Source organism: Hyperolius riggenbachi, chromosome 5 (genome assembly GCF_040937935.1).
Source record: "Hyperolius riggenbachi isolate aHypRig1 chromosome 5, aHypRig1.pri, whole genome shotgun sequence".
Lineage (NCBI taxonomy): Eukaryota > Metazoa > Chordata > Amphibia > Anura > Hyperoliidae > Hyperolius > Hyperolius riggenbachi.
In genome coordinates, this window is record NC_090650.1 from 83,347,875 (window position 1) to 83,361,222 (window position 13,348).

Consider the following 13,348-nt stretch of genomic DNA (forward strand, 5'->3'; position numbering starts at 1 on the left):
CAAGTAGGGGAGCATCTGGGCAATATGGTGCCCATTGCAAACACTGAAATTGAACCCCCCAACCTCACAAATACTAATAGGTAGCCAGATATACCCCCCCCCCCCCAGCATTATGTAGCCAGAGGTGCCCCCAATATTAGGATAAAGGTGTCCCTCCATTATAGGTAGCCAAAGGTGTCCAGTATAAGTTGTGCCCCTTCCCCCCCAGTGTAAGTAGTGAGAGGTGTACCCAGTGTCCCCCTTTCCCCACAAGCTCCTCTTAGTATAGGTAGTCCCCCTTCCTCCCTCCATTGGAGCATAGCACTGGTGTCAGTGTGCTCTCCATTACTTACCTCAGATCACCGGCAACTGAAGAGAGAGATGGGCACAGTATCAGCACGGCGTCACTTCACGGGAAGTGACCAATGATGTCACTTTCGCATATGAAGTGCTCCATGTCTGCAGTCACTGTGCACCCTTTTTCTCTCTTCAGTCACCGTTTATCTGAGGTCTAAGTGAGGGGGAGGCACCGAGGCAGTCATGACGGTGCAGCATAGAGACAAGCATAGCACCCATGGCAAGAGCCATACCTGCACCCCTCTGGATACGTCACTGCAGACCAGACAGATCAGCAGGACTGCCAGGCAACTGGTGTTGTTTAAATGGAAATAAATATGGCAGATTCCTTAGGTCTCACACCTCAGGCTCCTTTTCAACTTTTGAAATGTATATATATATATCATTACATAGTTATTTGGGTTGAAAAAAGACATACGTCCATCGAGTTCAACCAGAGAACAAAGTACAACACCAGCCTGCTCCCTCATATATCCCTGTGGATCCAGAGGAAGGCGACAAACCCTTACAAGGCATAGTCCAATTAGCCCCAAAAGGGAAAAAATTCCTTCCCAACTCCAGATGGCAATTAGATAAAATCCCTGGGCAGTACCTAGTAATTATAGACATGGATGCCTTTCAATGCAAGGAAGGCATCTAAGCCCCCTTTAAATGCAGATATAGAATTTGCCATAACTACTTCCTGTGGCAATGCATTCCACATCTTAATCACTCTTACTGTAAAGAACCCTTTCCTAAATAAATGGCTAAAACGTTTTTCCTCCATGCACAGATCATGTCCCCTAGTCCTTTGAGAAGGCCTAGGGACAAAAAGCTCATCCGCCAAGCTTTTATATTGCCCTCTGATGTATTTATACATGTTAATTAGATCCCCTCTAAGGCGTCTTTTCTCTAGACTAAATAAACACAGTTTATCTAACCTTTATATATACTTTATATACTTTTTTGCATATACCCTAATCAGAATTTAAGCAATGACTACAAGTACTGCTCATCAGAACACACTATGGGCTTGATTCACTAAGACAAATAGCATGCCTTATCCAAGTTAACACACCTTATCAGAGATAACACGCCTTATTTGAGTTAACACACCTTATCAAAGTTAACATGCCTTGTCAGAGTAGCATAGCAAACCCGCAGGGGCTCAGGGCAGGACAGTGGAGCTCTCATCATTGCCAATTAGCAGCCATAAGTTCATAGCGCTCGCTATGCTACTCTGATTAAGGTGTGTTAACTTTGATAAGGCGTGTTATCTCTGATAAGGCATGCTATTTGTCTTAGTGAATCAAGCCCCATGGCTCATAGCAGTGATAATATTACATTTCTCTTGTTATGTAGTAAGAGATGATTCACCAAGCTTATTTTTTTTGTGTGTGACCCTACTGAAAATCTAAATGACATCTTTAGTCTTAATACCGTCATGTTGACAATTCCTTCATTAATTCAGCAGACATTCTAAATTATAATTAAAGGTCGCTTTATATCTTCTATGAAGCAGCACAACATATGTCTTTTGACAAGCCCAATAATGTTTTGCATTGGGAAGTGATTAGTAAGTGTGTGAAGATGGTCTGCAAGATAAACACCAGGTGCTGAATGATTAATTGGTTATGTCTATTCGGCAAGGGTTGCTATTGTATAATCGGAGGGTAGATGATTCAAATATACTCTACACTAACCTACGCAGCATTCAAGCTACCCAAATAATGTTATCCAGACGTCCCTTAACACATCAGACAAAAGAAAGGCCATAACTCGTAATAATTTTGTAAGATACAATAATATGTTGAGATTTACAGGAAATGCTTTTTTGTGCCCTCGAATGATCTCATTTGTGTGGGTTGTTGAGATGGATGAAGAGAATAAAAAAGTAACAGTCATAACATAAGTCAAAATGTTCCCTCTGCTCCTCCAATGTCATCCTCCTTCTCAGGGCATCCTGTATTACAACCTACTACTACGCAAGGCAACAAGACCTTTCAGCCTGTCCTCATTTAGTAGAATTCTCCTCCTCATCCCATAAGACTTTCTTCCCCTTTCTGTATGTTTCAGCCATCTCTCACTATACAGATTTAAATGTGCCAACCAGGCTCGGATTTACATCACAGGAGCTTATAGACATAGAAGTCCTGGCACCCTAGACTTTACCCCCCATGAACCTACAAACAACTGCCAAACTGCGACGTAAGTGTGCTCACTGCCCTACCTTACCCACCTACCTTGCCCATTATAGGTCGCTACCTTGCCCATTATAGGTTGTTACAGATGCCCCTTAGTATTAGGTATCCAGAACTGTCCTCAGTATTACATAGCTAGAGGTACTCCAGACTTGGTCAGTGGAATGCTGAGACCCGAGTGAGTAGCCTCTCACTTATAGTCCACTCGGGACTCAGCATAGGTAAGGCAGCAGGGAGGCACTTGTGGAGGCGAGCGAGCTGCCTTTCCATTATCAGGCGCCTGAAAGCACATGCCTACAGTGCCTCATGGAAAATCTGGCTCTCATGCCAACCCATTGTTGTCTATAGCCCTACTTCAGTTATTGACTAAGGCAGTAGTGGGGCTTTGGCTATCGGCAAAGTTAGTGGTGGCATTTTATCTAGGCACCCGGTGTCTGGCTATTTTGCAGCCAAACCCTGGATAATGGTGCATGCAGTGGCGGGGGTGTGTAAGTGTTGCCCAGGGTTCATCTACTATGTACCCAAACCCCAGGTATCGGCAATCATGGCCAGCAGGGGTGGACAATCAGAGCTCTGTGTTAGGCTTGTCTCCACCTCGCCTTTATTAATGTCACAACAAAATCTTGGATTGTTATCTCATAGTATCAGAATTGCCGGGGTTGCCTCAGTTTCAATAGAATGATTTAGTTGGCAATATACACATAGGAACATAGCACATTTGTTTGTTACGTAAGACCTATTCATCCTAGTGTGTGTGCAATTATTCAAATTAAGCCGAACAAAAAAAATGTTCAAACCAAAAGGAAATTAGAGAAAATAAACTTCCCTCTAACAATACTAATTACAAATATTGCTAATTGTTGTTTACTGCAGTGGAAGAATCAGGCACACAGCCAAGTGCATTAATAGGCTTTTAAGCATGTGCTCCGAGCAAGGCTTATTTATCAGCATGATCACCAGTAGGCTATGCTTTCTTCTTCCAGCCTTTTGTCAATGCATCCTCTGAATGGCTGGAGCCACCAGGACATAGCACCATACATTGCCATACTGGGCTATGTGTCAGGGAATACAGAACAGGTCTCTACCCCGAATATCAGTAATAGCTAATAATAATAACGTAATTCCGATAAAGAGGGCTCAGGCAAAGAGAAGTCTGGAATAAGTCGCCACTTCATTAACAATGCTAATTTATTAGAGCAGATGTTGTAACATTTTTGGATTTTGTTGTTTTCTCCGGTCTTGTAAATATTATACCTACTAAATATTATACACTAGCTCATCTGATTTCAGACTTCATTTGTGTTGGATAATTACAGTTTTTGTTTATCAGAATTGAACTGAATGTCCCCCTGACTATTATCTGCTTCTAGACTTGCAAGGCGCTTAGGGGTGTATTCACTAATCTATGGTAAAGTCGCCATGCGCACAGAGCACACAGCAATTTCACTGGTAATCTCCACAGTAAGGTAGCAGACATTGGGCAATTAGCGCAACCTGCATTACCTAAGTAATGTTCATGTTACAAACGTGACATGCAGCGTGCAAGTTTGGGTGCAGGGTGAGGCCGAAAGGCAGCTTACCCAGCTCCTGCTGAAACTCCTGCCTGGCGTAAAAAATAACTATCCTCCGAAAATTCTAAAAAAAATGAATTGTAGCAATTTGGGAGGACATGTAAATTGGGTTTTGGCTATTGTCAACTACCGAATTACCCCATTTTTTGCTAATTTGTGTTCCATATTGCCGGCAGCCAAATTAGTCACTGAACATCACTATAGCCTTAATTCACATAACCGTGTATGGGAGCACGCTTAAATCATTGGTCAGAGACTGCTAACAGGGGAGACAACGTTCGAACAATCGGACCAGGAGAAGAGTGGGAAGGCTCTATAGGACCCAGAGCCTTCACCCTACTTAAGTATCTGTTTTTTTATTTGAAAAATGCATTAGGTTCTCTTTAACCATTACACTATCCAGCCACTACAGGACTCAACCATTCAGTACAGTACTCAGCCTTTCTTTTCATCTTAGACTTGAAAAGACATCAAAAATGGTCAAAATTAAAGCTGACAGAATTTCAGATCTGAAGTTTTATTAAGTGTTACACACTTTTTTTTTATCAAGTATTATACACTTTTCCTTTGTAGTTATAAATAATAATACATATGTAAGTAGGTTTAGAATTACAGAGTTGGACCTCACTTTGCTAATATTTAAAAGCAATATTTAAACTTTACTAATATTTAAAGTTAAGACACAATTTACAGCAAAATCACTCTAATCCTAGAGATAATATTTTCAGATAAGTGGTTAGAAATCTCCTCTAGGAGAATTGATGGAAAAGCATTTGACTAACTGAGCCAGGTGGTTGATCTGTAACCCTTTGATTGGCTGGTAATAATCATCTGATAACGTGTTTCGCCTGATTCCTGTATAGGCCAAGATAAAAAACAAAAGTAAAACATGATTGGATAATTGTGACCAGCCAATCACAAATGTACAAATAAAACACCTGATTAAATCGTCCACATGCTTCTCAAAGCTTTTCTTGAGGAGAGTCTCTAAGTAATAAATGGTTAATGTCTACTAGTAGTCAACAAACAAACCAATGCCTATAACCTCCTAACTACAGTACTATGGGTTGTGAGTACATGGAATTTGCTAAGCACGAAAATGGATTTTTTTTTTATCAATAAGTGAACTTAAGAAATGATTCTATAGACTTTATACAACATACACAAATACTTTTGGTCAAAATACATGAAGTCTACTATAAGTATGAGCAAAAACTTTGAAAGCAGGAACAAAGTGCAAGACTTGCTCTGATTAGGACATAAAATGGAAATGGCATGCAAGAGATTGAAGGTTTTTTCTCACACACGATGCAGAAATCTTCAAACAAGCTTGGTTAATAGAATAAAACAGAAACATGCAGTAAAAATAAAAAAAAAGTAAAGACATTTGGCATGCTAAGCAAAAACACAAATATTTCAGAAGAAAGTATTTGCAATGAATGTATTTATGGAGTTAGAAGAGGTGGTGAAATATACCACAGATCTGTAAATTTTGATACTAATATCAGCAGATCATTGCACAGATTGATGATTTACCCTCGTCTGAAATCTTTCTGTTATTTGTTTCATTCAGTGTAATGAGATTTCCCTCTCCAATGAGCCGGGGATCCCCTTACAGTGATGAAACAAATGTAAAAGTAGAGAAAATAAGACTAACCGTATACCAAATGGAGAAGCCATTCTTGTATACAGGTCTACTGACATGAAGTTCAAATAAAATGGGGTCCTAAACATGCTTATTTTGTTCAAACAGGCCCCATTTGGTTGCTGTTGCAATCTTACCCTCATCCCTTCAAACCGTGATAATGCTCTTAACGGTCTCAAAGCTCTGAGGGTCCTAAGAGATTTAATAGGACCGAATTCGGAAAATCCCAGGGCAGTAGCTATGAGGCTTACTAAAGACACCTGAATGGAGACACAAAGCAGAATCCATGTTGTTAACATACTTTGGACAACGCTACCTTTGTCTGAGGAGAAGAAAGTCAATCTGTGAACCTGTGGGAAAAACTGGTTAAAGAAGGAATAGAGCTGCAAGGTTTAAATACATCATTATAACAAAACAACTGTTTTTGTGACTGGATTCTGAATATGAAACTAATTTCTTTTTTACTGCGGCAGCTCTTTTCCTGGAGGATAAAATGGAAAAAGAACAATTGATAATTTACCTGTAAAATACTAAAGAATGTTAAGGAACATTTATAAGACACTGTAAGATTTACCCTTACCCTCATGCCTTCAAATCTGGACAAGGCTCGAAGAGGCCTCAATGCCCTCAGTGTTCTGAGAGACTTCACGGAACCCACTTGCCCTTGGCCAATCACATAAGTTGCTATCAGACAAGCTACTGAAATCTGCATAGATTGAATGAACAAAATGGCTGATCAGATGCATGCAAGCAAATATTGCTACCCAAATGTCTATCCTTCCTGGTTTTTCAGGAAAAAATTGAAGTTATGGCACATATTTTAAAATACATCACTGTATTATTTAGTACATAATTTAGTAAAGGAGGAGCCGGGTGTTCTTAAATACTTCCTGCAACTTCACAAACTCCATAAGGCCTTCTGGCATCTTGTAAGAGCCCCATGCTTTGTTCACAACTGACGCAGTACATGTGTGTAAAGAATACATATAGTTGTCTTAATCATAAATCTTCACATTACTAGGCAATTGCCTAGACAATTAATTAAAATGCCAACCTTAGTGTTGTTGAAGCAAACCTTTAAGTTCCACATACATTTCATATAAATCAATACTCTTTCACCTCTTTAAAGTGTTTTGTGAGGCCCCAATTCCTGGGTACTCTGTTAATATACAACCGTTTCTTAACTACAAAGTAAGAATTCTTCCCTTCTGGATCCCTCGATTTAAAACCCCAAACCTCCCCTACCAAGAGGGATGCCTAAAATAGGGATGGGGCCAAAGGACGTTTGGAGCTAAAGGTCAGCCCCTCTGGGTTCAATGGAATTCGGAGGGTGTTAAAAAAATGTATGTTTGGTATATTTAAGAAACTGCTGGGCGTTTCCAGGTTCAACTACATTTAGCTGAAAGACCATTGGTTTTAACAGAACTTGCGAGATAGAGGAAGAGGACCGGAAAAAAAAACAAGCCAAACAGGTAAGTAATGTTTTTTTGGCAATAGAGTGCTAGAAAGAGGTGTAAAATATAAGTCTAGTCAAAGGTCTCAAATAACAGGACACTATGGGGTTCATTCACAAAGCTTTTCTCTTAAATTATCTCACTGTACTTATTTATCATCTAAAGGTGGCCACTAACGATCCAATTTCTATCGACAAATCATTAGAGCGATCAGATAATCGGAAGTGAAATATCATAATACATCGTTCACTACACCATCAACAAACCAATTTTTACTATCAATCACAACCGACAAGAAGATCCAAATTTTGGCTCTATGAAAATCCAAACAGAACCCTGTTTTTATAATTGTTCCTAATCAATTGTGGCCATCAAGGGAGATTATTTACAACCAATCCAATCACATCCGATCAGAATTATCTGATCATTAGAACAATTTTTTGTTAGAAATTGGACTGTTAGTGGCCACCTTAACCCTTTCAGGACTGGTCGCCTAACCCCCCTTAAGTAAGGACCAGGCGTTTTTGCTGAAAGGAGGGGGGGGCGCGTTTGGGGGGTTAGGGCAGTCGGATCCCTGCAGGGTCTTGCTGGGCAGTGTCCTCCCATAGTGGCCATGTTTCCCCCTTCATGCAGACACTTCACTCACCTTCCAGGCTCCAGCGACGAGCCGCAGCGGACCCCTCTGCTCCGGCCGGCATCTCTGCTCCTACTGCCACTCAGTTCCAGGTCGTTGCTTGATGACGTCATCAAGCCGGGACCCGATGCTGACGTCAGAAGGAGTAGAGATGCCGGCAAGAGCGGTGGGGAGCGCTGATCGTCGCTGGAACGGCAGGGAGGTGAGTGGATCCTCTTCTTTCCCCCCTACCGCCGAAGCTGTCATATTGATCACTACGATCCGCTGGCAATTGTAATACATACACATTTACCCCATCATGTCACATGTAACTTCAGGTACCCATTTAAAACCGTTAAATCTGATTTGGCTACTGTGAATAAAGCACAAACTTTTCTTTCTTTTTGTTAGTATAAAGTATGTCTGCCTTACAGTATGTTGGCCCCAAATTACTGTTTTGCTGCCAATTTAAATGTAGTCGAAACCAATCATATTCTAAGCTAAATGAAGGTATTTAATGAATATTTAAATCGAAAGGTAAATAAAATATAAACCCATAGTAGAAATAGAAAAGAATCCCTTTAAGTGACATAAAACAACATCTTAATAGTTTTCAGTAATGATCTGCAATGATGAAGTGCACATTCTCCCTATTGATCTGCCGATTCTGCAAAAACAAACATGCTGCTTTATATATATCTATATAACTCTGACACAAAACGCTCTTTATTTATGGCACAAGAAAAAAAAGAAAGAAAGAAGCTCTACAGTATTGGACAGGCTTTATGTCAGACCTTCCACTTCCAGATACGGGCTCAGGAACCATGGCGCTAATCTGTGTTGAGCCCTAGATTTAGGAATGGAAATCCCACCTGTTGCACCCACTCAGCTAGCGAGAGAAACTTAAGATAAATGATTTCCTAGCTGCAGAGCAAGGTGACAAATAGCAAGATGTGAGCGACAAGAAAGCTGCTCCTAGCACTGCAATAAACCACCTCTTCCCAAGGAGAAGCCTGCTCCTAGCACTGCAATAAACCACCTCTTCCCAAGGAGAAGCCTGCTCCTAGCACTGCAATAAACCACCTCTTCCCAAGGAGAAGCCTGCTCCTAGCACTGCAATAAACCACCTTTTCCCAAGGAGAAGCATGCTCCTAGCACTGCAATTAACCACCACTTCCCAAAGAGAAGCCTGCTCCTAGCACTGCAATAAACCACCTCTTCCCAAGGAGAAGCCTGCTCCTAGCACTGCAATTAACCACCACATCCCAAAGAGAAGCCTGCTCCTAGCACTGCAATAAACCACCTCTTCCTAAGGAGAAGCCTGCTCCTAGCACTGCAATAAACCACCTTTTCCCAAGCAGAAGCCTGCTCCTAGCACTGCAATAACACATCAGTTCCCGAGGAGGAGGCTGCTCCTAGTACTGCAATAACACACCAGTGCCCGAGGAGGAGCCTGCTCCTAGCACTGCAATAACACTTCGCTGCCTAAGGAGAAGCCTGCTCCTAGCAATGCAGTAAACCACCTCTTCCCAAGGAGAAGCCTGCTCATAGCACTGCAATAACACACTTCTGCCCAAATAGAAGCCTGCTCCTAGCAATGCAATAACACCTCAGTGCCCGAGGAGGAGCCTGCTCCTAGCACTGCAATAACACACCGCTGCCCAAAGAGAAGCCTGCTCCCAACACTGTAATAACACACTGCTGCCCAAATAGAAGCCTGCTCCTAGCACTGCAATAACACACCAGTGCCAGAGGAGGAGCCTGCTCCTAGCACTGCAATAAGACACTGCTGCCTGAGGAGAAGTCTGCTCCCAGCACTGCAATAAGATACTGCTGCCTGAGAAGAAGCCTGCTCCCAGCACTGCAATAAACCACCGCTGCCTGAGGAGAACGGTGCTCCCAGCACTGCAATAAACCACTGCTGACTGAGGAGAAGCCTGCTCCCAGCACTGCAATAAACCACTGCTGACTGAGGAGAAGCCTGCTTCCAGCACTGCAATAAACCACTGCTAACTGAGGAGAAGTGTGCTTCCAGCACTACAATAAACCACCGCTGCCTGAGGAGAAGCCTGCTCCTAGCACTGCAATAAGACACAACTGCCCGAACAGAAGCCTGCTCCCAGCACTGCAATAAGACTCTGCTGCCTGAGGAGAAGCCTGCTCCCAGCACTGCAATAAGACACTGCTGCCTGAGGAGAAGCCTGCTCCCAGCACTGCAATAAACCACCTCTGCCTGAGGAGAAGCCTGCTCCCAGCACTACAATAAACCACCGCTGACTAAGGAGAAGCCTGCTCTCAGCACTGCAATAAACCACTGCTGACTAAGGAGAAGCCTGCTCCTAGCACCGCAATAAACCACCGCTTACTGAGGAAAAGTCTGCTCCCAGCACTGCAATAAACTACCTCTGACTGTGGAGAAGCCTGCTCCCAGCACTGCAATAAACCACCGCTGACTGAGGAGAAGCCTGCTCCCAGCACTGCAATAACACACCACTGCCCGAATAGAAGCCTGCTCCTAGCACTGCACGAAACCACCGCTGACTGAGGAGAAGCCTGCTCCCAGCACTGCAATAAACTACCGCTGACTGAGGAGAAGCATGCTCCCAGCACTGCAATAAACCACCGCTGACTGAGGAGAAGCCTGCTCCTAGCACTGCACGAAACCACTGCTGACTGAGAAGAAGCCTGCTCCCAGCACTGCAATAAATCACCACTGACTGAGGAGAAGCCTGCTCCCAGCACTGCAATAAACCACTGCTGACCGAGGAGAAGCCTGCTCCCAGCACTGCAATCAGGGCCGGCCTTTGACCTGAGCGACCGGTGCGATCGCTCAGGGCGCCGACTTCCAGGGGGCGCCCCTGTCCCCTGGCCGCATGTTTTGATATGGAGGCTGACGCTGCGGGCCCCGGCTGGGTCCTCTCACTCCGCCCCCTGGTGCCGCTGCTGGGGGTGATGGGGGCAAACATGTCCGTGATGGAGGGGGGAGCCGCACCGCGGGGAGGGCAGCCCGACCTCTCTCTCTCTTCCTCTCCGGGCCACCCTCCGTGCTCCCCCCTCCGATCCGATGCAGACTGCAGCAGAGATAACAACTCACCTCCCTGGTTCCGATCGCCGGCGCCTCTCACTTGCCGCTGGTCTCTTCTACATACATAGTCACTGATACACATTAAACTTCCTGCTTAACAGGAAGTTTAGTGTGTATCAATAACTATGTAGAAGAGAGTAGACCAGCGGCAAGTGAGAGGCGCCGGCGATCGGAACCAGGGAGGTGAGTTGTTATCTCTGCTGCAGTCTGCATCGGAGGGGGGAGCATGGAGGGTGGCCCGGAGAGGAAGGGAGGGAGAGGTCGGGCTGCCCTCCCCGCGGCTCCCCCTCCACTATGAGGGGAGGGGGGAGGGCACCTACCTACCTACCTACTTACCTACCTACTCTATACTGGGGGCAGCTACCTATCTAGCCAATGCTGGGGGCACCTACCTATCTAACCTATACTGGGGGGCAGCTACCCATCTAACCTATACTGGGGGCGGCTACCTATCTAGCCAATACTGGGGGCACCTACCTATACTGGGGGGCAGCTACCTATCTAACCTATACTGGGGGCACCTATCTAAGTATACTGGGGGCAGCTACCTATCTAACCTATACTGGGGGCAGCTACCTATCTAACCTATACTGGGGGCAGCTACCTATCTAACCTATACTGGGGGGCAGCTACCTATCTAATCTACACTGGGGGCAGTTACCTATCTAATCTATACTGGGGGCAGCTAGCTTCCTATCTAATCTATACTGGGTACACCTACCTATCTAATCTATACTGGGGGGCACCTACCTACCTACTCTATACTGGGGGCAGCTACCTATCTAGCCAATACTGGGGGCAGCTACCTATCTAACCTATACTGGGGGAAGCTACCTATCTAACCTATACTGGGGGCAGCTACCTATCTAATCTATACTGGGGCAGCTACCTATCTAACCTATATTGCAGGTACCTAACTATCTAACCTGTACTGGGGGCACCTACCTATCTAACCTACAGCTGGGATAAATGCCTACCTAACCTATACTGGGGCAGGTATACTGGCTACCTATACTGGGGGCACCTACCTGGCTAACCTATACTGGGGGGGGGATCTAAAGCTGGCTACCTTTACTGGGTCACCTATGCCTGGCTACCTATACTAGGGGGACTTATAGCTATATGTCAGGAATCAGGATGGTCGGAGGCACGCTGAGCCTCAGGCTGCTGCAGAGAAGCGCGCAGCACGTGTGCCACTCAGCCCTGTGACAATATCCTATCCTGAGTGACGACGAGTCCTTCTCTCCTGCTCCCAGAATCCTGGCACCTACACTGGCACTAACCCCCCCCCCCCCCATTAGTGTATGTGTGTGGTGCGCTCACACGCGAAGAGGATGAATGGGGGGGCACCAAAATCTGGTTACGCTCAGGGCGCTGTGAAACCTAAGGCCGGCCCTGACTGCAATAAACCACGGCTGACTGAGGAGAAGCGTGCTCCCAGCACTGCAATAAACCACCGCTGACTGAGGAGTAGCCTGCTCCCAGCACTGCAATAAACCACCGCTGAATGAGGAGTAGCCTGCTCCCAGCACTGCAATAAACCACCGCTGAATGAGGAGTAGCCTGCTCCCAGCACTGCAATAAACCACCGCTGAATGAGGAGTAGCCTGCTCCCAGCACTGCAATAAACCACCGCTGACTGAGGAGAAGTCTGCTCCCAGCACTGCAATAAACCACCGCTGACTGAGGAGAAGCCTGCTCCCAGCACTGCAATAAACCACCGCTGACTGAGGAGAAGCCTGCTCCCAGCACTGCAATAAACCACCGCTGACCGAGGAGTAGCCTGCTCCCAGCACTGCAATAAACCACCGCTGACTGAGGAGTAGCCTGCTCTCAGCACTGCAATAAACCACCTCTGACTGAGGAGAAGCGTGCTCCCAGCACTGCAATAAACCACCGCTGACTGAGGAGAAGCGTGCTCTCAGCACTGCAATAAACCACGGCTGACTGAGGAGAAGCCTGCTCCCAGCACTGCAATAAACCACTGCTGACTGAGGAGTAGCCTGCTCCCAGCACTGCAATAAACCACCGCTGACTGAGGAGTAGCCTGCTCCCAGCACTGCAATAAATCACAGCTGACTGAGGAGTAGCCTGCTCCCAGCACTGAAATAAACCACCCCTGACTGAGGGGTAGCCTGCTCCCAGCACTGCAATAAACCACCGCTGACTGAGGAGTAGCCTGCTCCCAGCACTGCAATAAACCACCGCTGACTGAGGAGTAGCCTGCTCCCAGCACTGCAATAAACCACCGCTGACTGAGGAGTAGCCTGCTCCCAGCACTGCAATAAACCACCGCTGACTGAGGAGTAGCCTGCTCCCAGCACTGCAATAAACCACCCCTGACTGAGGAGTAGCCTGCTCCCAGCACTGCAATAAACCACCGCTGACTGAGGAGAAGCCTGCTCCCAGCACTGCAATAAACCACCGCTGACTGAGGGGTAGCCTGCTCCCAACACTGCAATAA

General features: G+C 45.5%; 1 protein-coding gene across 1 annotated transcript in view; it reads right to left on the reverse strand.

Annotated features, from left to right (window-relative positions):
- The window catches only part of LOC137518281 (sodium channel protein type 5 subunit alpha-like), a 455,983-nt gene that overhangs the window by 77,737 nt on the left and 364,898 nt on the right, over positions 1-13,348 (reverse strand). The window contains exon 20 of the mRNA XM_068235926.1: positions 5,870-5,992. Coding sequence (XP_068092027.1) covers positions 5,870-5,992 — 123 coding nt within the window. The remainder of the gene's footprint in view (positions 1-5,869; positions 5,993-13,348) is intronic.